The sequence below is a fragment of the Rhododendron vialii genome, chromosome 13a, assembly GCF_030253575.1.
Source record: "Rhododendron vialii isolate Sample 1 chromosome 13a, ASM3025357v1".
NCBI lineage: Eukaryota > Viridiplantae > Streptophyta > Magnoliopsida > Ericales > Ericaceae > Rhododendron > Rhododendron vialii.
In genome coordinates, this window is record NC_080569.1 from 21,174,676 (window position 1) to 21,189,631 (window position 14,956).

Consider the following 14,956-nt stretch of genomic DNA (forward strand, 5'->3'; position numbering starts at 1 on the left):
TGGGAGAAAAAGATTCTCGATAGAGGAGAATCGTAGAAACTATTAAATACAAGATAATTTCATAAAAGGTTACATATGACTGTTGAGATTATTGTACTATAATTTTGTGTTATTTCATTAAAATTGCAAACTATGGTATATAAAGCACTTGCACATGCACGAAATCTTCGTGCTTGCATGACGGGAAAAACCTAGTGTATGTATATATACACACACATAACTAGAAGAGTTTTTAATGTCTTGTTTTTTTGGACAGTAATGATTCTCACACATATGTTTTTGCACATATCTTGCACATACATTTTGTGGGACTCATATCAGGGTCCCACAAAATGATTCGAACCGCTTATATTTTTTAAAATATTTTTTGGAAGGTTCCTGTAAAAAATCAGCTCCAACGGATATCGATAAGGGCTTTCTCAGAAATCATAAGACAAATCATTCTGTTTTGCCCTACGAATTCTAAGAAAATCCTTACTGATATCCATTGGAGCTGATTTTTTATAAGAATTCTCCAAAAAATATTTTAAAAAAGATGAGTGTTTCGGATCATTTTGTGGGATCCTGATATGAGCTCCACAAAAATAAATGTGCAAGATATGTGCAAAAATGAATGTGCAAGTAGCACAGTTGATTTTATATATATATATATCCACATCACTTACCATCCGCACCTCTTATTTTTTGATCAAATTTTGATGATCCAAACCGTTCAATGTGTTTAAAACGTGATTTTAAGAGTATTCGCAATAAATCAGCTAAAAAAATATCGAGAAATGCTTGATCTGTGCAGGTTTGTCCAGTAATTAATTTTAATAGTTAATTTTAGGATCTCAGGAATAGTCGAGGCGCATGCAAATTACCTTGTGCACATAGGCAAACGAAAGGGAGTGCCAAGGGTGCCCGGACTAAACTCCAAATATTCTTTTTAAACTGTACTAGTTTTTTAGGTTAATTTAAAAAATTCTACAAGAAGGAACCCCTATAAGTTCCTTGGATGAAAAAAAGAATTAAAATAACTGTATTAGTTATCAACAATCTTTTGGTTCGGGTTTCCTAAATAACACAACTTTTTTTTTAATTTTTTATCACTGTAGAACTACACATGATTCGTACCCCTGCGAACGTCAAAGCCAAGTTATCAAAATGTTTGTTGATTGTCACAACGAAGTTTTCGACTAATGATATCCTCATAGTAATAATTATGGTCCCACCTTAGTTGAAGAAGATCAGACTCCAGACCGTCCTGATCCACTAAGACGTGTTTGACTAGGGAAAATTTACATAATAAACGGAAAACAATCCATTTACGAACAAGTAGTATGTTTTTTTGTTCTTATCCTCTGTCAAATTTTCATTAGATAAAATTGGTATGTTTTTCTGTTCTTATCCTCTATCAAATTTTCATGGCATTTTTCGAGAAAAATAATGAGAACCATCCAAAACAAGGAGGCCCACCGCAATTGCGGGTTCGTTACCCTCAAAAGCCTATATAAATACAGGGTTTTGGGGGAGGGGGGAATCCAACATGCAGAGGAAGGTAATGAGGAGGAGGAGAAGAAGGAATATAGAAGCAGCTTTCTAAAATCTAAAGGTAATGTTTGGCCGCCATTGATTTTGCATTCTGAAAGTGTTTTCCTTTTTCCCCAGTTTTTTGGTTCAAAAACCAAGTCAGTCGATTGTAGCTTTCTGAAACATGGGTTTTTGCTAAAATCATTGTTGTTGTATGGTATCTTCTCATTTCTTTTACTAATATGTGGATTGGGTTGCATGTGATGAATATAAATGGGGATGAAGGGTTCTTGCACGTTCAAGAGTCTTTGATGCTTGTGATTATGCAAATGTCAATTAATCCTTCGAGCAATTGGAAAGAAATTTGAATTATTCTGTGAAGAGTCTCTTTCATCCTCTTTTGAGGTTTCTGATTATTTTGTGGAAAAAGGGTGATATTCTGCCTAACTAGAAGACATGGGGCAAGAAATAAGAGCATGGTTGTTAAAATTTTACCTACCATACGGATACGTATATCGTCACGATATGAATACGTTCTTGTAGCCTGATTTGGTATGCATCCTATGATTACTTATTGAAAAAAAAAATTCATAACCATATTTTAAGAAGCAGAACTCCAAGCGCGTTCTAAATCATTTGATATAATTATGGCAATATTCGAACCAGTTAAAGAAAACCAAAACTCAATCCATCACAATTCGGATAGAAGAAAGAATGTATTTCCATCATGTTTCACATGAACTCGATAAGGGTGTTTCGCATGAACTTGATAAGGGCTCTTCTTCTGGTCCATTTACCGAAAGCAGACCCTACTCGAAAGACTTGGAATTTATCATCACCAGAACTTATTTTTCATATATATAACACTTATTTTCCATATATATAACACTTATTTTCCATAGATACAGTAAATATTCAGATTGTAATTAGGTATATAACTAATTTTAATTGTATATTAGCTTTTGTTAATGTGTTACCCCGGCATGATTTGTAAATAGAAAAAACCAATACAAGATACGTCTCCCAATTTGAAAACAATAAGAGAATATTAAAAGATCCTAAGCCTCGGAATTTCTCAATTCAGACACAGATCCAATAGATATGTAACGCAGATTCACTTCGTTCAAGGGTGCCCTTCGATGAGTTTCTGTAGCTGTATACCCACATATGTGCTTGACACAATGCCTCTTCATGAATAGCAACAATATTTCCTTTTACCTTTTGGTCTATAATCCTTGATATTTTTCAGTTGGCTACCATCACATACTTACCATTGAGAGGTCAAGGAATCATATCTTGCTGAAGCAATATTTGATTATTAATTCTAGGAGTCTTTCGTTATTGGTTTACTTCTTTACCGTACTTCTTTAGTTGTTCGTTCGATTTATTTGTTGCGGCGGTCCTCACATGACTGATGTTTTGTCCCATGCTCACTCTCGATATTGTAAACGTTTGAATCTAATTCCCTTTGATTGTGACATAGGAAAAAGTTATAATTTGTACCTTAAATTTTATCATGATCATCAACGAGTATGTAACTTCAACTCATCACCTTCCTTATAAGTTTAGACAATAATCTTCTACATCTTTCAGTCTATTTTATAGCAAATTTCCCTTTATGGTTGCACGAAATTGATTCTTCTATTATGTTTCATGATGAGCTTGATGTCAGTTGTTATGTGTAACTTCGTACACTCTGAATTATTCAGTTTGATCTTATGAGATATACTGATTTTCTCATAATTGATTGATCATACCCAATTTCCCGAGTCTCATATATGCTGATCATGTTGCTTACACGCTTCAACTCCATGATGCTACGTGTTTCATGAAGCATGGAGAATACTTTACTCATGTTATACATATCCTGTTACTTCAATAGGCCAATTTCTGTATGATTTTATCTCATTTTTTGATATTTTCTTGCAGGTTCACCTTAATTTAAAATTCTCCTTTTTCTTCGAAACAAAGATTTCGGGCAGCAGTCCAGCTGCTTATTTATTTTAACAACACAAATCAAATGGAGGGGGTTGGTCGAGTGGATAAAACAGAGTTCACAGAATGCTGGCGAACAAGTTGGAAAACGCCATACATAATGCGTCTTGCCTTCTCAGCCGGCCTTGGAGGGCTCTTGTTTGGATACGACACGGGTAATATGATGATTTTCTATTTGGTAACACAATGGTTAGATTTTTTAGTCAGTGTTGCATCTTTGCTTAATGTTATAGCACTTATGGGAAAGTAGTACATTGCTGTATGTGAAACAGACGCAGTGATTTAACATCTTCCTGTATGTGACTCCACAATATCATGTTAAAGTCCAAACTGTTGTTACGACACTGTGTCTCTTTTAATCAACTCCCTTATGTGTATTAGGTGTTATTTCTGGTGCTCTGCTGTACATCCGGGATGACTTCAAATCTGTTGATAGGAAGACATGGCTACAGGCAAGTTATTTGACATAATTCAGTTGATTCCCTCAAAATGAGTTTCATTAAGGTATCTCTTTTCTGAGGTGGTCTATGATATTACTTCCTCAATATGCAGGAAACCATTGTGAGTATGGCAGTTGCAGGAGCTATAGTTGGTGCCGCAATTGGTGGTTGGATGAATGACAAGTTTGGGAGGAAAAAATCGATTCTTGTAGCTGATTTTCTCTTCTTTATTGGTGCAATTGTCATGGCTGTCGCTCCAGCTCCGTGGGTGATAATTATTGGACGGATATTTGTAGGTCTTGGAGTCGGAATGGCATCCATGACCTCGCCTCTCTATATTTCAGAAGCTTCTCCTGCTAGAATTAGAGGGGCACTTGTCAGCACAAATGGTTTGCTGATCACTGGAGGGCAGTTTTTGTCTTATCTCATAAATTTGGCATTCACCAGGGTGAGAGAATTGAAACCTGTTTTTTTAATTTGTAAAAAATTAACTTCGGAACGGTTCAAGGGACACCCTAAAAAAACACACATAATCTCAATCTCATAGTTCCCGATCAAAATTTTATGATCCGAACCGTTATGTGTGCAGAATGTGATTTTAAGGGTGCTCGCAAGAAATTAGCAAAAAAAATGACCGGGAAAGGTTTGATTTGAGTAGTTTTTATTTGAACCGTTCAATATAAAACTGTTCGAAACTGTTCGGATCAAGCCCTTCCTGGTCTTTTTTTTTGCTGATTTCTCACGGGTATCCTTAAAATCACATTCTAATCACATTGAGCGGCTCAGATCATCAAAATTTGATCGGGAACTATGAGGTGTTTTTTTAGGTGTTTTTTTGGGTGTCCCTGGAACCGCCCCGAATTAACTTTGCTTCATACTTGGAACAAATCTATGTTAATGGAACCCCCTCTAAATGCATGTGTTTTAGGTCCCTGGAACCTGGCGATGGATGTTGGGAGTAGCCGGAATTCCAGCACTTTTTCAATTTATACTGATGCTGTCACTTCCCGAGTCTCCTAGATGGCTATATAGAAAGGTAATACACTAGTAAACAATTATCTTTACAATGTTCTGTTTCTTTACCTTATTGGAAAACCCTTTGATGCTCGAGTCATGGGAAACAGAATTTGAGGTTTAAGCTTTTTCAAAATCATTTTCAAGTGATGTCATGTAGCTCGTGTACTTGGTGCTTTTCATGCACGCGACAAGAAAATTTTGAAGCTCTGTCAAGGTCATTGTCTAATGCAAAGTTTCAAAGGCGAATGTGCAATGCAAATACCTCACGAAACGAGGCGTAGTCCTTGAGGCGTAAGCACTTGGAATTTTATGAGAGTGATAAAAGTGCTACTGTAAACGTTAAAAAGAATCCTCTGAGCATGGATACATAATTAATTACTATCATATATCAATGTAACAGTACACCAAATTCTATATAAAAAAAAAATACACTCAAATAGGTACTCTCTCAATTGAAGCAAATATTGGCAGGTTGAGAGAGAAGTGAATGTGAAGATCTATGGGCCATATTGTTCCTAAAAAACGTACGCCTGACATGAAAGGCGTAAAAAGAATGCAAAAGGCACACCTTGTGTGAATGCCCCATGGATAAGGTGTAGGCTTTTGGAGGCTAAGGCACAAATTTGAAGGCCAGGAGGCGTTTTTGATAGCCTAGCCTTGCTTCGAGGCAAGCCGCAAGCCTCAACTTAGCCTTTGAAAACATTGGTCCCTAATGATGTCCATGTGGCTAGTCTAATTGGCACTTTTATTGTTTTGGATTTCGTTAAGATTCCTAATTTCAAGATCATGTTTCCTCGTCTTAGATAGTCACTGACTTGACAGACACAATGCCCTGTTGGTTCCAATTATTTCAATTTTTTTGGATTCATAGAAATTCCTAATTTCAAGATCAGGTCATTTTTCTTAGATAGTCATCGACTTGACAGAGACAATGCCTTGTTGGTCCCAATTGTTGAAAAGTGGATTTAAGTCCTTCGATGCTGTCATCAACTCATACTCCTACCTAAGTTTATTTGATATTCGAACTTACTAAGCTTGTTCCTCATTTAACTTTAAAAACTGTCTATTTTCATGCAATCACAATAACACTTTTGTGTCTTCATTGGTTGATTAGAATAAGGTTGATGAGGCCAGGGCCATCTTGGAGAATATCTACCCTGCTGAGGAAGTAGAAGAAGAAATGAAAGCCTTGCAATCATCCGTTGAAGCAGAAAAGGCTGAGGAAGATTCCATTGGTGATGACATCATTTCTAAAGTAAAGGGCGCTTGGAGTAATGATGTAGTTCGTAGAGGCCTCTACGCAGGTATCACAGTTCAAGTGGCTCAGCAATTTGTGGGCATAAACACAGTCATGTATTACAGCCCAACCATAGTGCAACTGGCCGGATTTGCTTCAAACAAGACGGCCTTAGCACTCTCTCTTGTTACTTCTGGTCTCAATGCTTTGGGCTCCATTGTCAGTATGGTCACTGTTGATAGATACGGGAGGAGGAAGTTGATGATAATTTCTATGATTGGAATTATTGTCTGCCTATTGGCCTTAACCGTTGTGTTTCATGAATCTTCTACTCATTCTCCATCTATTAGTAGGTTCGAATCCGGCCACTTCGGTGGAAACTCTACATGTTCAAGTTACTTGACAGCATCGGATGCATCATCTTGGAATTGCATGACGTGCTTGAAAGCATCATCAGAATGCGGATATTGCGCTACTTCACCAAACAAAGTAAGTTGTACACGATACTTTTCCTCTTTCAATAAATCAGTTTATTCCATCCTTTCGTGGGTGTTAGGTGTCCACTTAGAGCACCTCTAATGATGGACCTATTTGGCTAGTTATCCGCTACAATGATTTAGCGAAACATAGTGACAGTAGCATTGTGCTCCAGGTGTGGACCACCCATTTTGTTTAACAATCCCAAAATTTGATGATGAAAATCACATGGGCGTTATTTTTGGACAGATCACCACCATTGGATAAATTAGCTGTAGCGAAAGTTGGTGCCAAATTTGGCTCCAAATTCTATAGTTGTGAAGTATAGTGGGCCAAATATCACACCCTTAGAGCACCACTTTTGAAGCTTCTTTGCTAGAATTATCGCAATTGTGACCCAAATAGCTTCCTATTGGAATGCACGTCCAACTTATAATTTCTTTTCCTCTCTTTTTGTCTTTTTACAGTTGAGGCAGTGCCAACTTGTTTGACACAGCTAACTTTTGTGCATCCCCTATTTTTATTCCTTTTTTGCTTATCAACAATCTTTCCAGTTGCCACTATGTATACTTTTACAGCACTCTTAATTACCTTTAGTATGTCAAATCTATTGGCAAGCAGTTGCTAGCCCTTGCTAACCATTGATTGCAGAGTTATTCCATTTCTACTATCTTTCCATTGTTTTTTTTAAAACCTGTTTGAGCATTCCCTAATTTGTTTTTCCCTTGATCAGTATCTTCCTGGGGCCTGTTTGAAAGTAAATGATGCCACAAAAGGTGTTTGCGGTGCTGAACACCGTGTGTGGTACACCAAGGGTTGTCCAAGTAAAATAGGAGGTTTGGCAGTTGCTCTTTTGGGGTTGTACATCATATTGTATTCACCAGGCATGGGAACAGTGCCTTGGATTGTAAATTCGGAGATATACCCGTTGAGGTACAGAGGCATCGGTGGAGGAATAGCCGCTGTTTCTAACTGGACTTCAAATCTACTAGTCAGTGAGACATTCTTGACTTTAACCGAGGCAATTGGCTCTGCTGGGACATTTATGCTGTTTGCTGGATTTTCATTTCTTGGACTGATTGCCATATATTTCCTTGTGCCGGAGACCAAGGGGTTGCCATTCGAGGAGGTTGAGAAGATGCTGGAAAAAGGCTACCGACCAAGCATCTGCTCCAAGGAAAAAGATGCCAAGAAAATGGATGTCAATCCCTCTATAAGCTAATTGTATGATCCATTTTCACTACTGTTTGAGGTAGACCATAAGAAATTACAATGGTCTCACCTTGGTGGTAGTTGCTGACTTACTTGACTACTTCCTATGCTATCTTCCATTTTTTTCCTTTAAGAAATAAGATTATTACATTAACATAAGGTTTTTTTTTTTTTTTTGCTTACGGGCTTTTGAGGTGATCAATTGATTTGTGCATATACTTAAGAGTCCGACTGCAGTTACTATCATGAAGTAGCTTTTTTCGATGAGTTATCCATACGGTTAATTGTAGGGGTGGCAAATTAAACATAAATCCACCCGCTAAAAAATTGACCCAATCCAGCCCATATATTAATTGGGTCAGAGTGGGTCCAACCCATCTAACCCATTTAGTAATTAGGTCCTAAGGCCATCCACAGTGGTATAATCAAATGCCAATTGTTTTTAAAGTTAACAATGTTGGTGTAAAAGATTACTCACAATGGTATAATCAAACTTATCAACATCCTTAGAAATAATCAAATTTTGGGCTTTGGATAACCAAAACTAACAACCTTTTTCAATAATCAAAATTTGTGGATCTTACACCACATAAGTTAACTAGTTCCAAATTTGTATACACACGTGTTTCAACTAGTATTTTCTTCTTTCCTTCTTTGCCCACTCTTTTTTTTTTTTGGTTAAAAAAATAAAATTGAAGAATAAAAATTTTATGTAGCCAAGCTTTTTCGCTACTCTATATCTTTTTCACTTTGCCAACAAACTATTTCTTTTTCTTTTCCTCCAAAAGTGAAACTCATATCTCTCGATCATGTACAATTCAATCCATCGTCGCCGGATTAAGGTGTTTCACTTTTCTTTCTTGTTTCTACTACCCCCCCGAAAAAAAAAAAAAAAGGAAAAAATCATAATAGGAGGGAAGGAAGTCACCGATTTTTTTTTCAAAATTAAGAGAGGGAATCGATATATTTTAACTCATAAAAAACGTAAATGGAGGGAAGTGAATGATGAAAAACAGGGGGGAGAGAGAATGAAATTGTAGTGGACCCTATATTTTGATTATGGACTAGAAATAACCATAGTGAAGCTTAACATTGTTAAGTTTAGCAACCTCTTAAGTGAATAATCAAAAGCTGATGTGTCAACTTTTGGTTATCATTTTTTGATTATACCACTGTGGATGGCCTAAGAGCATCCACAGTGGACTAATCAAAATTGGATAATCAAAACTTGCCACATCACCTTTTGATTATCTATTTAAGGAGTTGTTAATGTTAGCAACGTAGATGTCCACAGTGTCATAATCAACATTGAATAATTAAAAATTGTCACATTACCTTTTTAACCTATAAAATCTAAAAATTGTCACCATATAAAATATATTTTTTTAAATAGTTTTCAAAATAATAGAAGCAGGTTATTAGAAATAGAAAATAATTTTTTGAAAAAAATACTTTTTGGAAAAAGTTTTAAAAAACAGTTTTTAAAAAAATACATTTTTTTTAAAATAACAGTTTTTGAAAAAAAAGATAGTTTTAAAAAAAAATTTAATAAAAAACAGTTTACTATTTTTGCAAAAAAAATAATAACTTATTTTAAAAATATGAGAGAGAGAGAGAGAGAGAGAGAGAGAGAGAGAGAGAGAGAGAGAGAGAGAGAGAGAGAGAGAGAGAGAGAGAGAGAGAGAGAGAGAGAGAGAGAGAGAGAGAGAGAGAGAGTATGGTTATTGACAAAAGGTTGGTAGTTTTGATTATCCAAGAGTCAAAATTTGATGAGTTGCTAAGAGCTTGTTAAATTTGATTATGCCACTGTGAGCACATTTTTTAGAAAACATTGCTAACTTTAACAACTCTATGATTTTGGTTATTCCACTGTGGATGCTCTAAGAGCATCAGCAGTGAAATAAGCAAATGTGAATAATCAAAACATGCCACATCAGATTTTAATTATCCATTTAGAGGTTGCTAAAGTTAGCAATGTCAAATCTCACATTTGTTATTTTTTGCCCATAATCAAAACCAATGGGCCCTCCGAACTTTTTTCCTTCATTTCACGCATATTTTTTGAAAAAGCGATTTTTGAAGGGGGGAAAAACAGTTTATGTTAGAAACAGTTAAAAAAAAAAGTTTTCCGAAACAAAAAGCAGGTTTTCAAAACACACTTTGTTCACTTAAAAATTGTAAATACAATTTTGAGAAATTTTGAAAGAATTATATTTACACAAATAGGTTTTGAAATTTTAAAAACTATAATTACAGTTTTTTAAAAACAGATTTTGTGTAAAAAATAAATTTCTATAAAAGAGTTTTGAAATTTCAAAAACAGATTTTTGAAAAAAACACTTTATTTACTTATAGTTTTTAAATTTTTAATTTTTAATTTTGTTTTTTGTAAAAATAAAAAAAGTTTCTGAAAAAACAGAAAAAAAATTCAAAAGTTACAATTTTTTAAAATTATTTTTTGAAAATATTGTTGAGAGAGAGAGAATGGAAGAGAGAAGGTTTTTGCCCTTGTTCGGTTGTGGGTTTGAAAAAAAATTTCAAATCCAAATCCACTCATTACCTATATTTTCAATAATTACTTTCATTTCTTTCTTCACTCGTTACCCCAATATTCAATCATTAATCTTACTTCACCCTCTATCTCTCTCACAAACCCAAAATTTTTCCAAACCTACAACCGAACGAATCCTAATGTTAGTGTACTTGATTGAGAGATAAATTTGGTTATTAACAAAATATTGCTAGTTTTGATTATTGAAAAGCTAAAATTTGATGAGTTGTTAAGAGGTTGCTAGGTTTGGTTATTCCAATGTGAGCATTTTTTTTATCCAACATTTCTAACTTTAATAATTTTTTTTTTGTTGCTTATTTCACTGTGAATGCTCTAAGTGGGGCAACTTAAATAATCCAATAAGTCATGAACATGACCCATCAAAAAAAAAGAAAAGAAAAACTCAATACAAATTGAAATTAGATCCTCTTGATCTCATTCTTCCTCCATTGTGGTTGTCACAATCAAATCCACTCGTCATAGCCATCGACGGGGAAATCGGCGGAGGCGACTCTGACATAGATTTCAAGCTCGTCGCGGTCGCGAATTACCTCAACAATGTTGAGCTTGTCCGTGGTTATGCACCTGTGATTTTGGTCTTGTACTTGAGCTCGTAGCTGCTGATGGTGAATGTGCAGGTCCTGTTCAAGTAGGCCGAGAATGTGCTGTTTGTTTCCCAAAAAAGCATAATATGGGTTTCACACTAACGCCTCTGATTGCCGCCGCGAAATGGCTGGGATTTGTCACCAACACAAATCTTCTACCACATCACAATCATCCTATGAAAAGCACCCATATAAAATCTTGAAAACATAATCATGGTTATTTCGTTCGGAACTTTAGTCACGTAATCCTTAAAATTAATGCATTGCATTCGCGCCCTCAATCCTTGCACCGCGCATGAGCTCTCAATATTCGCTCTCGCGAATCTTAGTAGGTTGGGATGTGTTCCAAAGACACTTTCACACGCTTCCGCTGCTGCTCATGTTAGCTAATTATTTGACCTAGGTACGTTAGGACCTTAGATTTGTCTAGAGCTGAACAAAAGTAAAAACTAAAACTAAAGCGACATGCATGGATCATATTCCCCCTTTATCAGTAATGAATCAGGAATATTTTTGACTTATCAAAAATAAAAAAATCAGGAATATTTTTGGTATTGCTTCCATCTTGCCGTGAGTTCATTGTCAAAAGTTTTTTTTTTTTTTGGGTTTTTGAATGAAACTTTTGGAGTTGGCAATAGTCAATTCTATTTTTTTTATCTAGTCAATTCATTCGAATCATTTTTTATTGGATGCATGCTAAAATTTCAGCAAAATTTCCATTTGATTCAGTAATTTTAGTATACGGGGTAACTTGGTCATTTTAGTATATAGGGGTATTATGGTAATTTTAGTATACAAGGGTAATTTGGTCATTTAAATGTATAAGGGTAATATGGTTATTTTAGTGTATATGGGTATTTTAGTCATTTTAAATTTTAATATATATGTAATTGGGTTAATAGCGCGGGTCGGGTTTGATTTCAAATAAATAGGTTGGGTTGTGTATGAATAATTAGGCTCATAACTAATTGGGTCTAAATGGGTCAATGACTCATTAAAGACCCAATCCACTAATAACTTACCCAATTTGACCCAAACCCGTCCATTTGAATTGTCCGTCTGGGCCTCTCGCTGTTTGGATTCAATGGTTGATAATTGGTTTAATGCTTGTTGGATTCATTTTATCAGGCCAATATTGTTTTGATGGAAGTTCCTTTAATCAAATCACATGAGTCGGAATATCAATACAATATATCGGCTACACCACAACACCAGGAGGTAGAAATGAATGCAGAACTTGTTTCCGTATGGTTCAGAAATAATGGTGCACCCTGTGCAATAGATGCGAGTTTGCTTATTTCTCGAGTGCTTAGACAATCATGTGAAGAATGACTCTCTGTTGTTTGAAATACAATACGATATTAACATTCGTTATCGCTCAATCAACTTCGGTTCTTTCATGGTATTTGTCATCATTTCCTCAGTGATAGAATTTTACTTCTACAAATACATCACCATGGACATTCATCTCCCTAAGAAAGTCCAATGACGCGGACACGTAGTTTCAATACAGGGATCACTTTTAGCAACCGCAACAGCTTTCGCGCATCAAGTTTCATGTTTTGCTAGCTAGATTTGCAACATCATTTAAAATCCACTCGGGGGGCTACACTAAACCCTCGACACGGAAATTTGATACCACGCACTGAATCCCATGCTTTTGGTAAGTAAATTAATATTTGGGGGGGGGGGGGGGGGGGGCCATCCCGCGTATTCTTCATATCGAAGGCGTAATACGGAACTCCCAATGTGAATCCTCGTTGAATTGAGGCATTATCTCGACTAGTAGTAGTAGTAGTAAACACACCAACATTCTCGGTTCGGTTAAGGTTTTTTTTCTTTTTTCTTTCTCAATTGTTCAGTGCTATCCAAACCGGTGTGCCCCATCAATTGTGAGTCGGTTTCCCCTTTCATGTCTGGTGTGAGAATGATTTACGAACACACATTGTTCAGGGACTTGGTTCATTCAAAATCAAGAACCTATCACCCACTTCTGGGCCATGATATTACCGATTCTTCTTAATTTACGTACCCTTTCAAAGAGAATAGGATGGGTGTCTGCATTTTGTGCAACCCCAAAATAATTTATCATCTTTATCTCACTCTAACCAAACACAGTACAACTAATCTCGGTATGCATATAATCCCATCTACTATCACAAGGGCTCCACTTGTCTTCTCTATCCATATTCTTAATCCCATCTTATTCGATCCTTACTAAAACTAACCTAACAATCAAACGTGACTATAAAGGATGTGTTTTGGGTGTAACTAGAGGATGTGGTGTATGCATGTGTGAATACATCGGGCATGCAAGCGCCGGAGTGAGTAGTTGAGTGAAAGGTGGGGCATGGTGCGACGTGAGTTGAAAATCACTTTTGTGACACAACTTAACAAAAGTATTTGTGCCACCGTGTGTGGCCCATTTCTATATTAGAATAGATATTTTGCGTGTTAGTGAAGAAGTACTTTAAGATGCGTACCAATTTTAAGAGAGGTCATAACTTACGCAAAGAGGAGAGAGACTTGTAAGGTGCGAGGAGGCAGGAGACAGAATGAGATAATATGGAGGAGATCATACTAAACATTTTCTTTAACTACACCAATGGAACATTCCTTAAATTAACACATTCTTAACATACAACGGGTCCCATGTTTTCTTTTCTTTTCTTTTCTTTTTTCTCACGTAAATGCTAGTAACATTTTTAACTACACAATTCGAGATGCTCTTGTGCTCGGAAGAATTGCCCTTCCTACTATTAGCACAATTTCACCCCCAACGAGCCATTAGCCCTTCACAAGGTAAACAAATTGGTCCACAATCAATCAAAAAAACAACTACCATTAAAAATGCCGTCACCGATTCGAGAAGCATTCGATGACTCTGGGGAAGTGGCTAGCCATACTAGTACAGGCAAGAGAGGTCTAATTTCCGGCGTGCCGGAGAGAGAGAAGCGAATGCCGCAGTATCTTTCTTTTTGATCACCGCAACAATAGTGTTCTATCCCAGAAAGGGGGAAAATAAAGCCAATATAAGATGGTGCACCACAACAAACAAAACGTCACCTGTGGGGGGGTTGGGCGGCCAGCTGGCTTTGCTGCAAAACAAAACCAGTGGGTACCAAACTACTCCGTACTTTACACCTAACACTTGAAGATTAAGAAGTGGCTAGCCATACTAGTACAGGCAAGAGAGGTCTAATTTCCGGCGTGCCGGAGAGAGAGAAGCGAATGCCGCAGTATCTTTCTTTTTGATCACCGCAACAATAGTGTTCTATCCCAGAAAGGGGGAAAATAAAGCCAATATAAGATGGTGCACCACAACAAACAAAACGTCACCTGTGGGGGGGTTGGGCGGCCAGCTGGCTTTGCTGCAAAACAAAACCAGTGGGTACCAAACTACTCCGTACTTTACACCTAACACTTGAAGATTAAGCGACCCCAATTTGGCCTCCGACATCATCATCTTCTTCGTGGCCCACACATGAACCCCACGTTATGATTGTTACAAAATAGACTCGTCTGTAAAGAAGGGTATCCAACGTCCATCCAACTCAAGGTCAAATCTTTTCTTTTGCACTGAAAAATTATTTGTGCTCGGTGCAATTTCAACCATAGGATTGCACAATAATATCATTCCAGAAAATGGGTTTCATGCATTCCCGCAGTTAGAATTGCACGGAAACAAAAGTACATTCACTAACAAGTGACCTGAGGTAACACAATTCAATCGTCCAACCATTTCATGGACATTAATAAATACCAATAGACAGTTTGATTATTTGAACCAAGGGATTCCATAATTTATTCACTCGAGCTCCTTGAAAAGAAAGAAAGCCAAACTAACATCCACAGAAAACCAAGAAGAAAACTTACACACGGCTTGTTCCTATTACCATACAAACAAGTG

General features: G+C 36.5%; 1 protein-coding gene across 2 annotated transcripts; it reads left to right on the plus strand.

The window, feature by feature from the left end:
* The first annotated feature begins 1,319 nt into the window (after window positions 1-1,319).
* LOC131312884 (inositol transporter 4) lies at window positions 1,320-8,049 on the plus strand. 2 transcript variants are annotated; one of them, XM_058340896.1, is made up of 7 exons: window positions 1,320-1,594; window positions 3,442-3,662; window positions 3,889-3,959; window positions 4,060-4,395; window positions 4,876-4,983; window positions 6,079-6,690; window positions 7,412-8,049. In XM_058340896.1, exons 2-7 carry the CDS (start codon window positions 3,533-3,535, stop codon window positions 7,898-7,900), a joined length of 1,746 nt encoding a protein of 581 aa, XP_058196879.1. In that variant the 5' UTR covers window positions 1,320-1,594; window positions 3,442-3,532; the 3' UTR covers window positions 7,901-8,049. The 2 variants fall into 2 exon arrangements, with proteins under 2 accessions (XP_058196879.1, XP_058196878.1); XM_058340895.1 differs by having other exon boundaries at window positions 1,483-1,599.
* The last annotated feature ends 6,907 nt before the right edge of the window (window positions 8,050-14,956 follow it).